This window comes from Hemiscyllium ocellatum, chromosome 6, assembly GCF_020745735.1.
Source record: "Hemiscyllium ocellatum isolate sHemOce1 chromosome 6, sHemOce1.pat.X.cur, whole genome shotgun sequence".
NCBI classification, from domain to species: domain Eukaryota; kingdom Metazoa; phylum Chordata; class Chondrichthyes; order Orectolobiformes; family Hemiscylliidae; genus Hemiscyllium; species Hemiscyllium ocellatum.
In genome coordinates this window covers 55,149,104-55,164,257 of record NC_083406.1, presented here as the reverse complement: position 1 = coordinate 55,164,257, position 15,154 = coordinate 55,149,104, and the positions used below count along the sequence as shown (strand labels likewise).

Here is a 15,154-nt window from a genome sequence, read left to right as displayed (position 1 = left end):
ACCAGATATCCTAACCTAATCTAATCCCATCTGCCAGCACTTGGCCCATATCCCTCTAAACCCTTCCTATTCATATACCCATCCAGATCCCTTTTAAAAATGCTGTCATTGTACCAGCCTCCACCACTTCCTCTGGCAGCTCATTCCATACATATACCACCTTCTGAGGAAAAATGTTTATATCTTTCTCCTCTCACCTTAAACCTATGCCCTCTAGTTCTGGACATTCCCTCCTCTCCCCCACCCAGGAAAAGATCTTGTTCATCCTATCCTATTTATCCTATCCATGCCTCTCATGATTTTATAAGCCTCTGAGGTCACCCCTCAGCCTCAGACACTCCAGGGAAAACAGCCCCAGTCTATTCAGCCTCTCCATACAGCTGAAATCATTCAACCTTTGCAACATCTTGTAAATCTTTTCTGAACCCTTTCAGGTTTCATAACATTCTTCCAATAGGAAAGAGACAAAAACTGCACACAATATTCTAAAAGTACCATAACCAACATCTTGTACAGCCACACGACCTCCCAACCCCTATACTTAATACTCGGACCTTTAGCACCATCCAGATTTCAGGAACAAAGCTTGCCAGTACTTCTGCAGTTTGCACCTTCACTTACCACAACATCCACGAATGCATCTATTCTAGTCCTGGTGCCTCAATATACAGCGAGTATATACAATATTCATCCATTGTAAACCCTTATAGATATTGAACTACCTCTTGTTAAACATGACGTCTGTTGTATCTGCCTTTAACAAGAAAAAAATATATATTAGGTGTAAATTTCAAATGTCAGTAAGTGGTCTTGGGGTGTTTATCCCCAGAACCTTTAAGGTGACAGAACCAGTTAACAGGATAGTTAAAAACAGCATATGGGTGCTTGAGTTTAATCAATTGCGACAGATTTTAAGAGCAGGGATGTCGTGTTGGAAGAATGCAAAACTGGTTAGTTCACAATCGGTCACCACATTATTGGAAGGATGTGACTGCACTGGAGATTCACCAGGATGTTGCCTGGGTTGGTGCATTTTAGCACTGAAGGGAAGCTGTATATGCTCGGGTTGTTTTCATTAGAATAGACAGGGCTGACAAGGGGAGCTGATTGAGGTGTATAAGATTATGAGGAGCATGAATGGGGTGGGTCAGAAGCAACAATTCCTCAATAGTGAGGGGCCATAATTTTAAAAAGGTGAAAGCAAAAGGGTTGGATGAGTTTTTAGGAAAAGGTTTTCTGCCAGAGGGTGGTCAGAATCTGGAAAGCATTACCAGGGAAGGGTCGTTAGAAATAGAAAACCTCCATTTTTGAAAAGGTGTGTGGAAGAGGACTTAAAATGTTAAAACATTCAAACTTATGGGCCAAGGACATTGGTTAGGCTACTTTTGGAGTAAGTGTTCTGGTTTCCTTGTTATAGGAAAGATACTGTGAAACTTGAAAGAATTCAGAAAAGATTTACCAAGCTGTTGTCAGGGTTGGAATGCTGCAGTTGTAGGGAGAGGCTGAATATCCTGGGGCTATTGTCCCTTGAACATCAGAGGCTAACGAGCTCCCTTTATATAGTGGTTTATAAAGTCATCAGGGGTTTTTAAAATTAAGTGGCAACATTTTCACACAGCGGGTTGTTTGTATGGAATGCGCTGCCAGTGGTGGAGGAAGAGACAGGTTTAGTCATAACATTTAAAAGACATCTGGATAGGAAGAGTTTAGAAGGATATGAACTAATGCTGACAAGTGGTATACCTGGCCAGCATGAACAAGTTGGACTGAAGGGGCTGTTTCTGTGCTGTACATCTCTAGGACTAAGTGTTGGAAAGTGGGATTAGTGTAGATAGGTTGGCATAGACTTGATGAGCTAGAATGAATTTTGTGCTGCATGACTGATTATTACTTTAATGACTCTCCACATGCAGATTCAATTTTGATCTCCGACTGGGGCTCTTGTCCTTTTAGGACTGTAGTACTCTGATTTTGGGATTCTTTTTCATGTTGGCTGTCTGTCGGCTTCTTTTTGTGCTCCCTCTTTGCTTCATTTCTTTGCATTTTCACCATTCTTTTCAATTTTCCATATTCAATTTGGTTCTCAATTAGATTTTTACCCAACCCCACACAATTTCCTTTCTTTGGTCAGTAGCCAGAGCTCCTTGGATAACAAAGTCCTCAATTCAAAAAAAGTGTTAATTTCTCTACACATACGTGCTGTGTAATTGGAAGGCATTTCTTGTAATTATTTTTTTTCTCTAGGTGTCATTTCCAGGTGTCAGTAGTGCTTGTTGTGGGGGAAAAAAAAATCACCCTTGATCTGAAAACAGTGTATACTCATTGTCCATGAAGGTAATAATCTAGATATTAAAAACCTATCTGTCACATAAAAAGTAGTCACAAGTGGGATGCCAGATGTCAAAAAAAAAAATTTGGTATTCACCTGAAAAGAAGTCCATGCTATTGCCAAAAAAAAGGTTGCTAAACAAGGCAAAAATATACCCCATTCTAATCCCAGTACAAACACGTAAGAAATGTATTACTATTATTCAGTGTTTCAAGTTCCATCGAACAATACTTTTAGGATACGACTGATGGAAGATTTTAATACCACAGGCTTTGCCTCAAAAGATAGCAGAAATGAAAGCAAAGGCTTCTTTATGTATGTCTCAAAAAAATAGTATCCATATCTACACACTACTACAAAGCCTGCATTGTAAAACTTTTGCATGTTCAGCAATCTTGGATGGTCTGAAAAAAGATAGACATTTACAATTTCATTTTCTAATATGTTACTAGAATAGAAAATAGAACTGCAAGAACAGCCTTCAGACAATTCATTTTTCTATCAACTAGAGAAGCTCTATTGTAAATCTATTGCAGCATTAATGTCATATATATAAAAAAACCAACATCTCTCAAAATTGACAAGGTCAGTTGTGACCAGAAAACATTATTCCATCACTAAACAAGCCACATGTAAAAGAACAAGAGTTGGGTACCCTCTGACTTCCTGGAAATGAATGAATTTAAGTAAAGAATAAATGAGTTATAAATGAAACTGGGAGACTAATTCCAGCCAAAATATGGCTGCAATCTTTAAACTTATTAATTACAGATAAATTCATTGTTGAAAGCAGTGTGTATTATTTTGAAAGGTTTCTAGGTTATGCATTTATGGGCAACAAATATAATGTGTTAAACACTGTACGGAATTAGTGATTCAAATATTTAAATTCCCAGATTTCCAAAATTAGAAAAAACTACTTTGCCAGAAAGTATATTCACTAATATGGTCACATACTATATAGGGAACAACTGTTTTTGTGAAACCATTCTAATGTCCATTTTCGTTAGAAGCAAATAAAAATAGATCAAATAGTGAATGGGATAAAACAGGTCTTATTAAAATTCAAAAGTGTTCTATTTACTTGAAGTTGTAGAAGTTCAATTCCATGAACTTGAAACTCTCTCACATGAAAATAACAAGCATTGCAAGCTACTAAATCATTCTCATTCCATTGAAAAGTTATATAATTCAAAAATTCCTAAGACCAATTTTAATGATACAAAATTGCCATTATTGCATTTTTTTTAAAGAGGTTTTAGACTTTCAAATCACCTGTGCAAGATGATTGTAATAATAATGGAGGAATAAATTTTCAAGTGGAATTATATTTAAGGCAATCTGCTTTATTAGAAGTGTACATCACATCTTTAGGTTTAATGAAAATATTTCAAAAGTGTCATTCAAGAGTGAAAAATACTACATTCTGAACATTTTTGGCTGAACAAAGTTACACTGTTTAAACTTTTAGATCTGGGTTTCTGGCATCACATTCAAGATTCTGTTCTATAAAAGTCTTTACAGAAATGAGTAGTGATACTCAAGACTTAGTTAAAGTGGAATTTAAAATTAAAAGGTCCTCCTGAGCCAAAAGGATTGAATCCTTGCCACTGGTTCCAAGATCTGTGAAAACTGTGACCACCTCCACCTTGTTGATTTTCTGGATCAAGAGGATCCTCTCCAGAATCAAATTTCTTCCTCATTTCTATGACAAAGAAACAAAATATTAGTATAAAGAGAGAGAGAGAGAGAGAGAGAGAGAGAGAGAGAGAGAGAGAGAGAGAGAGAGAGAGAGAGTGTGTGAGTGAGAGAGAGAGAGTGTGATGGGTGCATGTGTGAGCGTGGGAGTGTGTGTGGGGGTGTCTGTGTGTTGTGATTGTGGTCATCCAAGGTGAACTTCGGGACAGGCAGCAGAGGAAAGTGGCTGAGCAGAGGCTGATAGCTAAGTTCGGTACCCATAGGGAGGACCTCAATCGGGACCTTGGGTTCATGTCACATTTCAGGTGATCACCATTGCACTACACACACACACACACACACACACACACACACACACACCCCCTCGCAGACTAAAGACACTCTGCACCCACTACACACACACTCTCACACACACACACAACCCCCACCCCAGACAGATGGACACACACACACAGACACAGACCCACATGCACACATATATTTTGTGTGGTGAATTTTTATTGCAGTTACATTGCACTTTGCTCAAAAACTGCATATATTCATGCAGAACTCTGAGCTCAAAAACTACATGAATTTATGAAAAACACTGTTGTTATCTCACTTTTTAAGATTAGAATCAATCTAAACATCAGGTCATAGACAGAGAACACAGGGGGCTAACACCTTCAACATATTGTCTAGCTATCACCATTGTTAGCAGCTAACCCGAGAATGCAACTTTAAAAAGAAGGGTTTTGTGATTTACACATGAAAGAAGTGAAACTATCACTGTATTCTTACAGATGAAAGGCTTCACAGACAATAAATTTTTCAATGTATACTTTCAGTTACATCACACTGCAAATTTTTGCTGTAAATTCTGTGTTACGATCGAGCCCTCCACAATCACTTGATGAAGGAGTGTCGCTCCGAAAGCTAGTGTGCTTCCAATTAAACCTGTTGGACTAGAACCTGGTGTTGTGTGTTTTTTAACTGTGTACACCCCAGTCCAACACCAGCATCTCCAAATCATGCCAGCTATTTATGAAAAGCTTGTGGAAGTCACTGTGCCATCAGCCAACACTAACAGTCTTGCCTTTTCTATCTTGCAAAGCCTACAAAGTTTCAACATTATGAAATCTTCAAAAATTCAATCTCGTTCGAGGTAAAAATACAACTTTTTAAAAATTCATTCTCGGAATGATGGCATCACTGGCTGGACTAACATTTATTGTCCAGCCCAAATTGCCAAGAGGGCAGTTAAAAGTCAACCACATTGCTGTGGGTCAGGAATTATTATGTAGGCTAGAACAAGTAAGGATGGCAGTTTCTCTTGTTAAGACAGGAGATTGTGAGAAAGATGGTTTCATAACAAAATGGACCATAGTTTGAAAAAAGACCCCTGCCAGCCCAGCAATGCTCTCCTACAACCTCTTCCGTCAGACAGAAGATATAGAAACTTGAATGTGCATTGGCAGGTTTAAAAACACAGATTCATCCCTGTTATTTTTAGGCTGATGAATGGATTCTCTATCTTCAAATAATGTCAATCCTATGAATGCTGATGCTGCTTTGTGGAATTCTTGTGTCTTTCTCCAAGCGCCCTGAAATCTGTATGTCCTTGTTTGCTATATCTGCCTGTACTGCTTGCAAAGCTTTTCACTGAACTTAGGTATAAGTGACTACAATAAATCAAATCAGTCAGAGACTCTTAATTCCAGATTTTTACTGACTTCAAATACCACCATCCGTCATAGTAAGATTCAAATGTGGTTCCCCAGAACATTGCCTGGTCTCTTAACAAGAGTGATAACCTGCCTGGGCCATTGTCCCTCTTCCACAATTTAACTTCATAGCTAAACACCCTCATCCCTGGAACCATTTTGACAAATGATCTCTGCACACCCTCAAGAATGCTCACAACCTTCCTAAATTATAACAAAAACTCAGGAGTTTAAAAAAGGTTCAGAAGTTTTCCTAGAGTCATAAAACATAGAACAGGTTGTTTGGCCCACCATAGTCTGTGTCAACCAACAAATTCTACTAATCCCATTTACCTGCAATTAGAGTCATAGAGATGTATACCACAGAAACAGACCCTTCGGTACAACTCGTCCATGCTGACCAGTTATCCCAACCCAATCTCGTCCCACCTGCCAGCACCTGGCCCATATCCCTCCAAACCCTTTCTATTCATATACTCATCCAAGTGCCTTGTAAATGTTGCAAGTGTACCAGCCTCCACTACTTCCTCTGGCAGCTCATTCCGTACACGTACCACCCTCTGTGTGAATAAGTTGCACCTTGGGTCTCTTTTATATATTTCTCCTCTCACCCTAAGCCCTCGAGTTCTGGACTCCCCCACCCCAGGGAAAAGACTTTGCCTATTTATCCTATCAGTGCCCCTCATGATTTTATAAACCTCTATAAAAGGTCACCCCTCAGCCTCCGACACTCCAGGGAAAATAGCCCAAACCTATTCATGCTTTCCCTATAGCTCAAATCCTCCAACCCTGGCAATATCCTTGTAAAACTTTTCTGAACTCTTTCAAGTTTCACAACATCTTTCCGATAGAAAGGAGACCAGAATTGCATGCAATTATCCAACAATGGCCTAACCAATGTCCTTTACAGCCACAAAATTACCTCCCAACTCCTGTACTCAATACTCTGACCAACAAAGGCAAGCATAAAAAGGCCTTCTTCACTATACTAAGTACCTGCGACTCCACTTTCAAGGAACTATGAACCTGCACTCCAAGGTCTCTCTATTCAGCAACCCTCCAGAGGACCTTACCATTAAGTGTCGAAATCCTGCTAAGATTTGCTTTCCCAAAATGCAGCACCTCACATTTATCTAAATTAAGCTCCATCTGCCACTTCTCAGCCCATTGGCCCATCTGATCAAGATCCCATTGTAATCGGAGATAACCTTCGCTGTCCACTAAGTCTCCAATTTTGGGGTCATCTGCAAACTTCCTAACTCTACCTCTTATGCTCACATCCAAATCATTTCTACAAAAGACAAAAAGTAATGGATGCAGCACCAATCCTCGTGGCACTTCACCAGTCACATGCCTATAATCTAAAAAACAACCCTACACCACAACCCTGTCTTCTACCTTTGAGCCAGTTCTGTATCGAAATGGCGAGTTCTCCAAGTATTCCATGAGATCGAGCTCACCAGTCTCATGGGGAACCTTGTCAAAGGTCTTACTGAAGTCCATGTAGATTACATCTTTAACTCTGTCCTCATCAATCCTCTTTGTTACTTCTTCAAAAAGCTCAAACAAGTTTGAGAGACCTGATTTCCCAAGCACAAAGCCATGTTGACTATCCCTAATCAGTCCCTGCCTTTCCAAATACATGTACGCACTGTCGCTCAGGATGCCCACCACCGATGTCAGGCTCACTGGTCTATAGTTCCCTGGCTTGTCCTACCACCCTTCTTAAACAGTGGCACCATATTAGCCAACCTACAGTCTTCCAGCACCTCACCTGTGACCATTGATGATACAAATACCTTAGCAAGAGGCCCAGCGATCACTTCCCTAGCTTCCCACAGAGTTCTAGGGTGCACCTGATCGGGTCCTGGAGATTTATCCACTTTTATGCATTTCAAGACATCCAGCACTTCCTTCTCTGTAATATGGACATTTTTCAAGATGTCACCATCTATCTCACTACATTCTATATCTTCCATGTCCTTTTCCACAGTAAATACTGATACAAAATACTCATTCAGTATCTGCCCCATTTTCTGCAGCTCCACACAAAGGCTGCCTTGCTGATCTTTGAAGGGTCCTATTCTCTCCCTAGTTACCCTTTTGCCCTTATATGTTTTTGTAAAAACCTTTTGGAATTTCCTTAACTCTATTTGCCAAATCTATCTCATGTTCCCTTTTTTGCCCTCCTGATTTCCCTCTTAAGTATACTCCTACTTCCTTTATACTCTAAGATTCACTCAATCTATCCTGTCTATACCTGACATATGCTTCCTTCTTTTTCCTAACCAAACTATCAAATTCTCTCATCATCTAGCATTCCATCCACCTATCAGCGTTTCCTTTCACCCCAACAGGAATACATGTTCTCTGGACTCTCGTTATCTCATTTCTGAAGGCTTCCCATTTTCCAGCTGTCCCTTTACCTACGAACATCTGCCTCCAATCAGCTTTTGAAAGTTCTTGCCTAAACTGTCAAAACTGGCCTTCCTCCAATTTAGAACTTCAACTTTTAGATCTGGTCTATCCTTTTCCATCACTATTGTAAAACTAATAGAATTATGGTCGCTGGTCCCAGTGCTCTCCCACTGACATCTCAGTCACCTGCCCTGCCTTATTTCCCAAGAGTAGGTCAAGTTTTGCACCTTCTCTAGTAGGTACACTCACATACTGAATCAGAAAATTGTCCTGTACACACTTAAATTCCTCTCCATCTTAACCCTTAACACTATGGCAGTCCCAGTCTAAGTTAAAATCCCCTACCATAACCACCCTATTATTCTTACAGACAACTGAGATCACATTACAAATTTGTTTCCCCATTTCCCTCTGACTATTAGAAGGTCCCTTCAACAGGAATACAGGCAGATAAGGGTGGATCTCTCCACCCTTCAAGCTCTCTGCCCGTATTCCTGATGAAGGGATTTTGCCCGAAACATCAATTTTACTGCCCCTCAGATGCTGCCTGAACTGCTGTGCTCTTCCAGCACCACTAATCCAGAATCTGGTTTCCAGCATCTGCAGTCATTGTTTTTACTCACACCAAAAAAAGGTGGCTGTTTCCATAGTTGGAAGGTCAACCACCAGTGGGCACCAATTTTAGGAGTACAGCAATAAAAGTTTGCTTTCATCTTGTTGTATTTGCACAGTATGGAGAACTTGCATTCCACACAGCGTGTGGAGGCAGATTAATCATAGCTTTCAAAAAGAGAATTGGATAATTGCAGAGAGGAAAATTTAGGCTGACAGGGAATGGTTAAGGCACTGGAATTAAAAAGTTGTTCTTGCATTGCGATACATTAACATGACACTGAACTGCCTACTTCTATGCAGTCACAATCTGACCTAGGCAAATTTGATAGTAAATCAGGGAGTCAATATGCAGAAAGAGAAGCTCAATGCGCTCTTAAAATGAGATACCAACGTAGTAAAAGTACAACCTTAAACTACATGCAAGCAACATATTATACAGCTACACAAACACTACAAATAGTGGATTGTAGATAGGAAAGAAGAAGCAGACAATATAAAAACCATGGCACAATTCTAAAGGAGGTGCATAAAATCATTGGATGTAGGTTAAGGACTGTGGATAATAAATTATCCTAGACTTATTAATAAAGGGCTCTGAGTACAACAGCAAGGCGGCTATTTTGCACAAGATACTAGTTCAACCTCAGCACAAGTATGGTGTTCAGTTATACACATCTCACTTTACAAAGTATAAGGGACCAGACATTTTTCCTTTTTGGACACGAAGTTGCTATATTGCTGAAATACTAGGAAAGTTTTACAACTTGAAAATATCATGTACATTTTTAACCGTACAATGTTACTTTTTTGAAACAGTAGAACTTTAAGACAAAGTGACACATGAATGTTTGCAAAGGAAGACCAACAGCCTTTCAATTAATTGGAGGTTCAGTCTGCTCCAGATGGACAGGTGCAAGGCAATCAAGGGTCTATAAAAATGAAAAAATCTCTCCCCAGTTGTATGGGTAAAGACAAAACAAAAAGCTAAAAGAAAATCACATCCTAAGTTTACTGAATCAAAGTGGAGATAGCCATCACTTTAAGCAGAGTGTCAATGCTAAAAATCAAAAAAGGAATTAAGATTTTTTAACCCACGTGTAGTCTGGACTAGTCTTCAGAAGAATTTTTCTTCTACAGCTATTTCTTCCCACCCATGAGGTGCCAGAAATCAACAGTGTCTGTATGTATTTAAGTTTTTTTTACAAAAAAAAGGGGAGATAACCAAATTGCATAGCAGTAAATAGAAATCCTCTTTTCTGTTTATTTGTAACATATACAACTTTAACAAATGGTAGTTATTTTCTGTTAATGGTAAAGTGTTGCGTACCATTCTGGTCATGACACTATATGTGGAGGCTTTGGAGAGGGAGAAAAAAAAAGGTTTACTAGGATGTTGCTTGCTTAGTAGTGTATTAGCTCTAAGGACAGATTGAGCAAACCTGAATAGTTCTTGCGAGAGTATTGGAGGCCAAGTGGCAACCTGATAAAAATTTAGAAAATGGAGAGAGGCCTGGTTAGGGTAGATACTGTGAGAATCTTTCAGAGGGTGTCAAATACTAGATGACATAGATTTAAAGCTAGAAGGGAAAAGTTTAAAAAAGATGAGTAAAAGTGCTTTTACAAAACTAAAAGGTGGTAGGTGCCTGGAAATGCACTGCCAGCGGAGGTAGCAGAAGCAGGTACAACAGCAACATTTAAAGAGGCATTTAGCTAACACATGAAGAAGAAAAAGGATATGGACCATGAGCAGTCAGATGGGATTAGTTTAGGAAGGCATCATCAGTAGCGCAGACACAGTAGGCCAAAAGGCTATATTGTTCCATGTTCTACAAAACCTGGTAGAAATCCTTTGGTCCTGAATAACCGTCAGTTCGGCAAAACGAAGGCCTCAGTGGACCTTATACATTTTGTGATAGCTTGTAGAATAGTGGAGCATGACGACAATGTGGTGGTGGTGGTGCTGGAGGAAGAAATTGCCTTCTCCATGCAACCCTGCACAAAGGAAATTCCTCATTGGGATACCAGTGCAGGCCAGATGGGTTGAATGGTATCCTAATTCTGGAAATAACTGTCTATTTTGCTGAAAGTGACGTACCTCAATCAGATCTCCTTCCACAAAAATAAGCTCAGCATTGACGAATTCAATTTGCAGCCAAAATTTCTTAACCCTGAAAGCATTCTGGTAACTCTCCACTACACCCTCTCAAGGACTTTCACATTCGACTCCAACCATGGTGACCAGAGTCAGATGCACCATTAATTGTGGCCTACCTGGAGTGTTATAAAGATTCAGCATAACTTCTCAGGTTTTGTACTCAATACCTTTGTGAAGCTCCAGATCTCCCCATGCTTTGCCCATTACAACGTGGTATGATTCCTGCCCTCTTTAAAGATTGTGCACCTCAGGCCTTGCCCCTGCACACACTAAGTATGTAAGAGTTGATTATCGCCCTATTCCCTTATCCTAATGTCTCAGTTCTCTTGTATTAAACCCCAGCTAGAACTTGCCTGCTCATTCTGCTATACATATTCTGTTGCAGATTGCCGATAACTACACCTTTTGCAGGTGCAACAACTGCAGCAGTTAAGTATTTGTCCTTTCAAACATGAATTTTACAAAACTTTAAAGAGAATTTTGGTGCATACTGAAAAGCAATGTCAAATAACCTATTACAGAAGGAATGGCAAAGACAAATGCTGCTCCATACCTGGATCAGTGAGTACTTCTTTAGCAGCTGCTATGTCAATGAATTTTTTTTCTGCTTGTTTCTTTTCAGTTTCTTCCTGGAAGTTATCAGGATGCCACTGCATTGCCAGCTTTCTGTATGCTTTAATAATCTCACGCTTTTTGGCACTTCTGAAAATGGCAAAGTATACAGAAACCATGCTCATTTTTTGGACGTTCTTTGTCTAACATCTACATAAATAAATGTTGACTAGGTCTGAGCTATGTGAAAGAGTTGAGGTTACGTTGTTCCACATTTCAGCCTATTATAAAAGTAAAAAGTTGGAACAGTTCAGAATACATGCTTAGAAAGAATATTCCTATATTTAAAATACTAAACATGAATTCTCTTATACATCATAATTTAATACACTGGCACAATCAGTAAATAAACAAACCCATGTATTCAATAATAATGGTATAGGCTATAGATGGGTGATTGAATGACTGTTATTATTTGCAGATTTTAGGTTAAAGCATAGAGGTTTTCAATTACTTTACTCCAGATTCAGGATCTTTAGATACCGCAACATTTAGCAAAGATTTTGGTAAATACCTTTTCACTCCTAATATCTTGTAGTAGTCTTTCTTCTGTGACTGTTTTAGAAGTTTCTGTGCTCTTTCCAGTCCTTCCCTTATTTCTTGATCATGGTCACTGTGGTCTCTTGCAACTTCATAGTCTTTGATTGCTGTACAATTTAGACACCAAAATTTACTCCTTGCATGCTGAACTTCAAGTCTCTTATTAGTAAGAGTGGGCTTAAAGCAAGTGTAGGTTTATTTTACGGTTGGATAAAAACAAACTCCAGTTTTATAAGTGGGTAAATGTCGGTGAACAAAAGCAAGTAAAAGTAGTCTTCATAACTGCTTGACTTACTTCAAAAAGGTACAATGGATAGACAAGTTGGAGAAAGAAAACACCAGAATTTAAAAGATTATAATCCATTATTTGCAATGTTAATAAGCAAGTGAGGATCGGGTATCCAAAATCACAAGTGGTCTGGATAGAGTGAAAAAACGAGAAGCTCTTTCTATAGTTGGGACTATTGCAAAGCAGAACGCACAGATCTCAGGTATTTTGTAAAACAAGCAATGGTAACAGGAGGAAAAAATTCTTTCATGCTGTGAATGGTTAGGTTCTGGAATGTACTGTTAATGTAATGTATGTTGGATGCAAGTTCAAAGTTTGGGGCGGCACGGTGGTTAGCACTGCTGCCTCTCAGCGCCAGAGACCTGGGTTCAATTCCTGACTCAGGTGACTGACTGTGTGGAGTTTGTACGTTCTCCCCGTGTCTGCGTGGGTTTCCTCCGGGTGCTCCGGTTTCCTCCCACAGTCCAAAGATGTGCAGGTCAGGTGAATTGGCCATGCTAAATTGCCCGTAGTGTTAGGTAAGGGGTAAATGTAGGGGTATGGGTGGGTTGCGCTTCGGCGGGTCAGTATGGACTTGTTGGGCCGAAGGGCCTGTTTCCACACTGTAACTAATGGAATCTAATCGAATAAAATAAGCTTTCAAAAAGGGAAGTAGATCATTATTTTAAAAAAAAAGGTAAAAAAGTTGCAGTCACATGGAAATATGGGGAATAGCATAAGGAAAGCTGCTTCTTCACAGGGCCAGCACAAGTGTGATGGTCCAAAAGGCTGCCTCCTATTTCTTAGCCATTCTTGATTCCATGTGCCAAAGACTGACACCAGCATCCTTTCTATCTCACATGAAGGGCACACAAGTAAAATGATTGGGTAATGAAAAATTCATAAGGTCATATTCTTCACTGGCAGAAAGAATGCAAAAGCAGCATGTTATCTAAAACGGTGAAAGACTGCACGGGGTGGGTGGTGGTGGCATACATGGCCTTGTGGCTTTCCAGGGAAACGGAATACAAAACGTGGGCAAGTTATGTAGGCTACTGGTGAGACAGTATCTGAAATACTATGTGCTGTATTGGTCACTTTAAAAGGGAGGTTGTAAATGCATTGGAGCTAGTTCAGAAAAAGGTTTAACCAGACTAATATTTGTAATGTTTGGATGCAAGAGAGATAGTCTAATGAGCATCTAATGAAGAAACGTTTGGAGAGACTCTGCTTGTATGTGAGTTGAGAGGTGTAAGTACAGGCTTAATTAAAATATACATAAAGATTTGGAGGGATCTTTACAGGGCATTTGGGGAAAAAAAAGGATGTTTCCTCATCCAGGATCTAGAACTGGGGGGTTACTACTTATCAAGAGTTGCCTACTTATTTCAAAAAAGGGTAAGTGAAATTTTCTGTGAAGATCCTGAAACTCTGCTTCCATCACCTTTCTAGGAAGAGAGTTTTTAAGGCTGGGGTAAATATATTATTGTTAAGCAAGGGAGCCAAGATCATTAGGGGTTTGCAGTAATGTAGGGTCACAATCAGATCAGCCAGCAGAGCAAGCTCAAAGGGCTGAATGGCCTACTTCTATTGGGACTTTTGTGTATTTGCTGATCGGCATTTTTGCTGATGTCTGAAGAAGTAGTGACTAATCCATGAGAAGTGGGTTCTGATACAAGTGCTGCATGTCATGTAGTTCTTCAATGTTGTTATCATAGATTGATTTCAGTCTGGTGACTGCCGCCAAGCCATTAACCACTGTGGTACAAGCTAGCCCATAAAATAAATCAGCATTCGTCCACATCACCAGCTGTTGTCTCCAAACTTGTGAACACCAATGTTAAAGGCCTTCACTTGTGTGTAGAATACTCGTGCGGTTGTTTTTCAACACTGCGGACGTGATGAACTAGAGGGCCTTTTTCTGTGCTGCAGATCTTTATAATGCTCCTCAGTGGTTCAATAGGAAGTTGTAGTGTCACTTTACAAACAAGTACTCAGTTCTAGTGTGGATGGAGTAAGTACGGAGTCTCAGCCTCAGCACTCATGTTACATGGAACAGAAGAAAGGAAGGGAATAAATGCAGATATTTGACTAAAAATGTCCACACAATCAGTTAAGGCAGAATTAAAATAAACTGCAATTAGCCTACCAGAGTTACCACGTCCACACTCATTCCAGGAAAAATGAGTAGCAAAGTATTTGAGTTCGACTCAAAAATACTGAATGCTGCACTTATGAAACAAAGTGCTGGAAATATTCAGCAAGGTCAGTGTGGGGAGAGAAACAAGTGACATCCTGGCAAAAGATTATACAGCCGAAGTATCAACTGTTCCTCTATCACACCACAGAATTGGAAATTGGGTTCCCACCTAAACCTGCATTCAATTAGCATCCCATATTTGGCATTGCCTGCGTAGAACAAGACCTCATTTACATCTGTCATATCAATAATCAGTCTTCTAAAAATGTAAACAAATGCCCAGTGCATAAAAAACACACATGAAAGCAAGAACTACCAAGGTCATGTCAAAAGATTTATTAGGTGCCACCTTATCTAATATTTTCAACAGTCTGTGTGAATAAAGACTTTGTTCTTAGAAGAAGAAAAAAAACATCAAAAAAAGGAGGTGGGCAAGGGACCATATTCAGGTGTTGTGAGGAGCTGTCCCATGGGCAACAGCTGAGAGAATTTAGACAGTGATTGAAATAGCATAGACAGCCAGTCCCAAACTGGGGTCTATTGTAAGGGGAGGATGGGCAAGATGATCCTGGCTCGAGACTTGGGCATTCCCCTACATCAATCCAAGGCAAGAACA

At 39.7% G+C, this 15,154-nt stretch overlaps 2 protein-coding genes across 3 annotated transcripts in view; one reads left to right on the top strand and one right to left on the bottom strand.

The window, feature by feature from the left end:
* Positions 1-2,267, top strand: part of LOC132816925 (putative uncharacterized protein DDB_G0271982) — a gene marked incomplete at its 5' end in the record, with an annotated part of 20,456 nt that extends 18,189 nt beyond the window's left edge. The window contains one exon of the mRNA XM_060826950.1: positions 2,258-2,267. Within this exon, the coding sequence (XP_060682933.1) occupies positions 2,258-2,267 (10 nt within the window). The remainder of the gene's footprint in view (positions 1-2,257) is intronic.
* Positions 2,268-3,654: 1,387 nt separating this feature from the next.
* The window catches only part of dnajc3a (DnaJ (Hsp40) homolog, subfamily C, member 3a), a 71,700-nt gene continuing 60,200 nt past the window's right edge, over positions 3,655-15,154 (bottom strand). For both annotated transcript variants that reach the window (XM_060826585.1, XM_060826586.1), the window contains exons 10-12: positions 12,045-12,177; positions 11,472-11,620; positions 3,655-4,034 (exon numbers count right to left, since the gene is read on the bottom strand). In XM_060826585.1, coding sequence (XP_060682568.1) covers positions 3,877-4,034; positions 11,472-11,620; positions 12,045-12,177 — 440 coding nt within the window. In that variant the 3' untranslated portion in view covers positions 3,655-3,876. The remainder of the gene's footprint in view (positions 4,035-11,471; positions 11,621-12,044; positions 12,178-15,154) is intronic.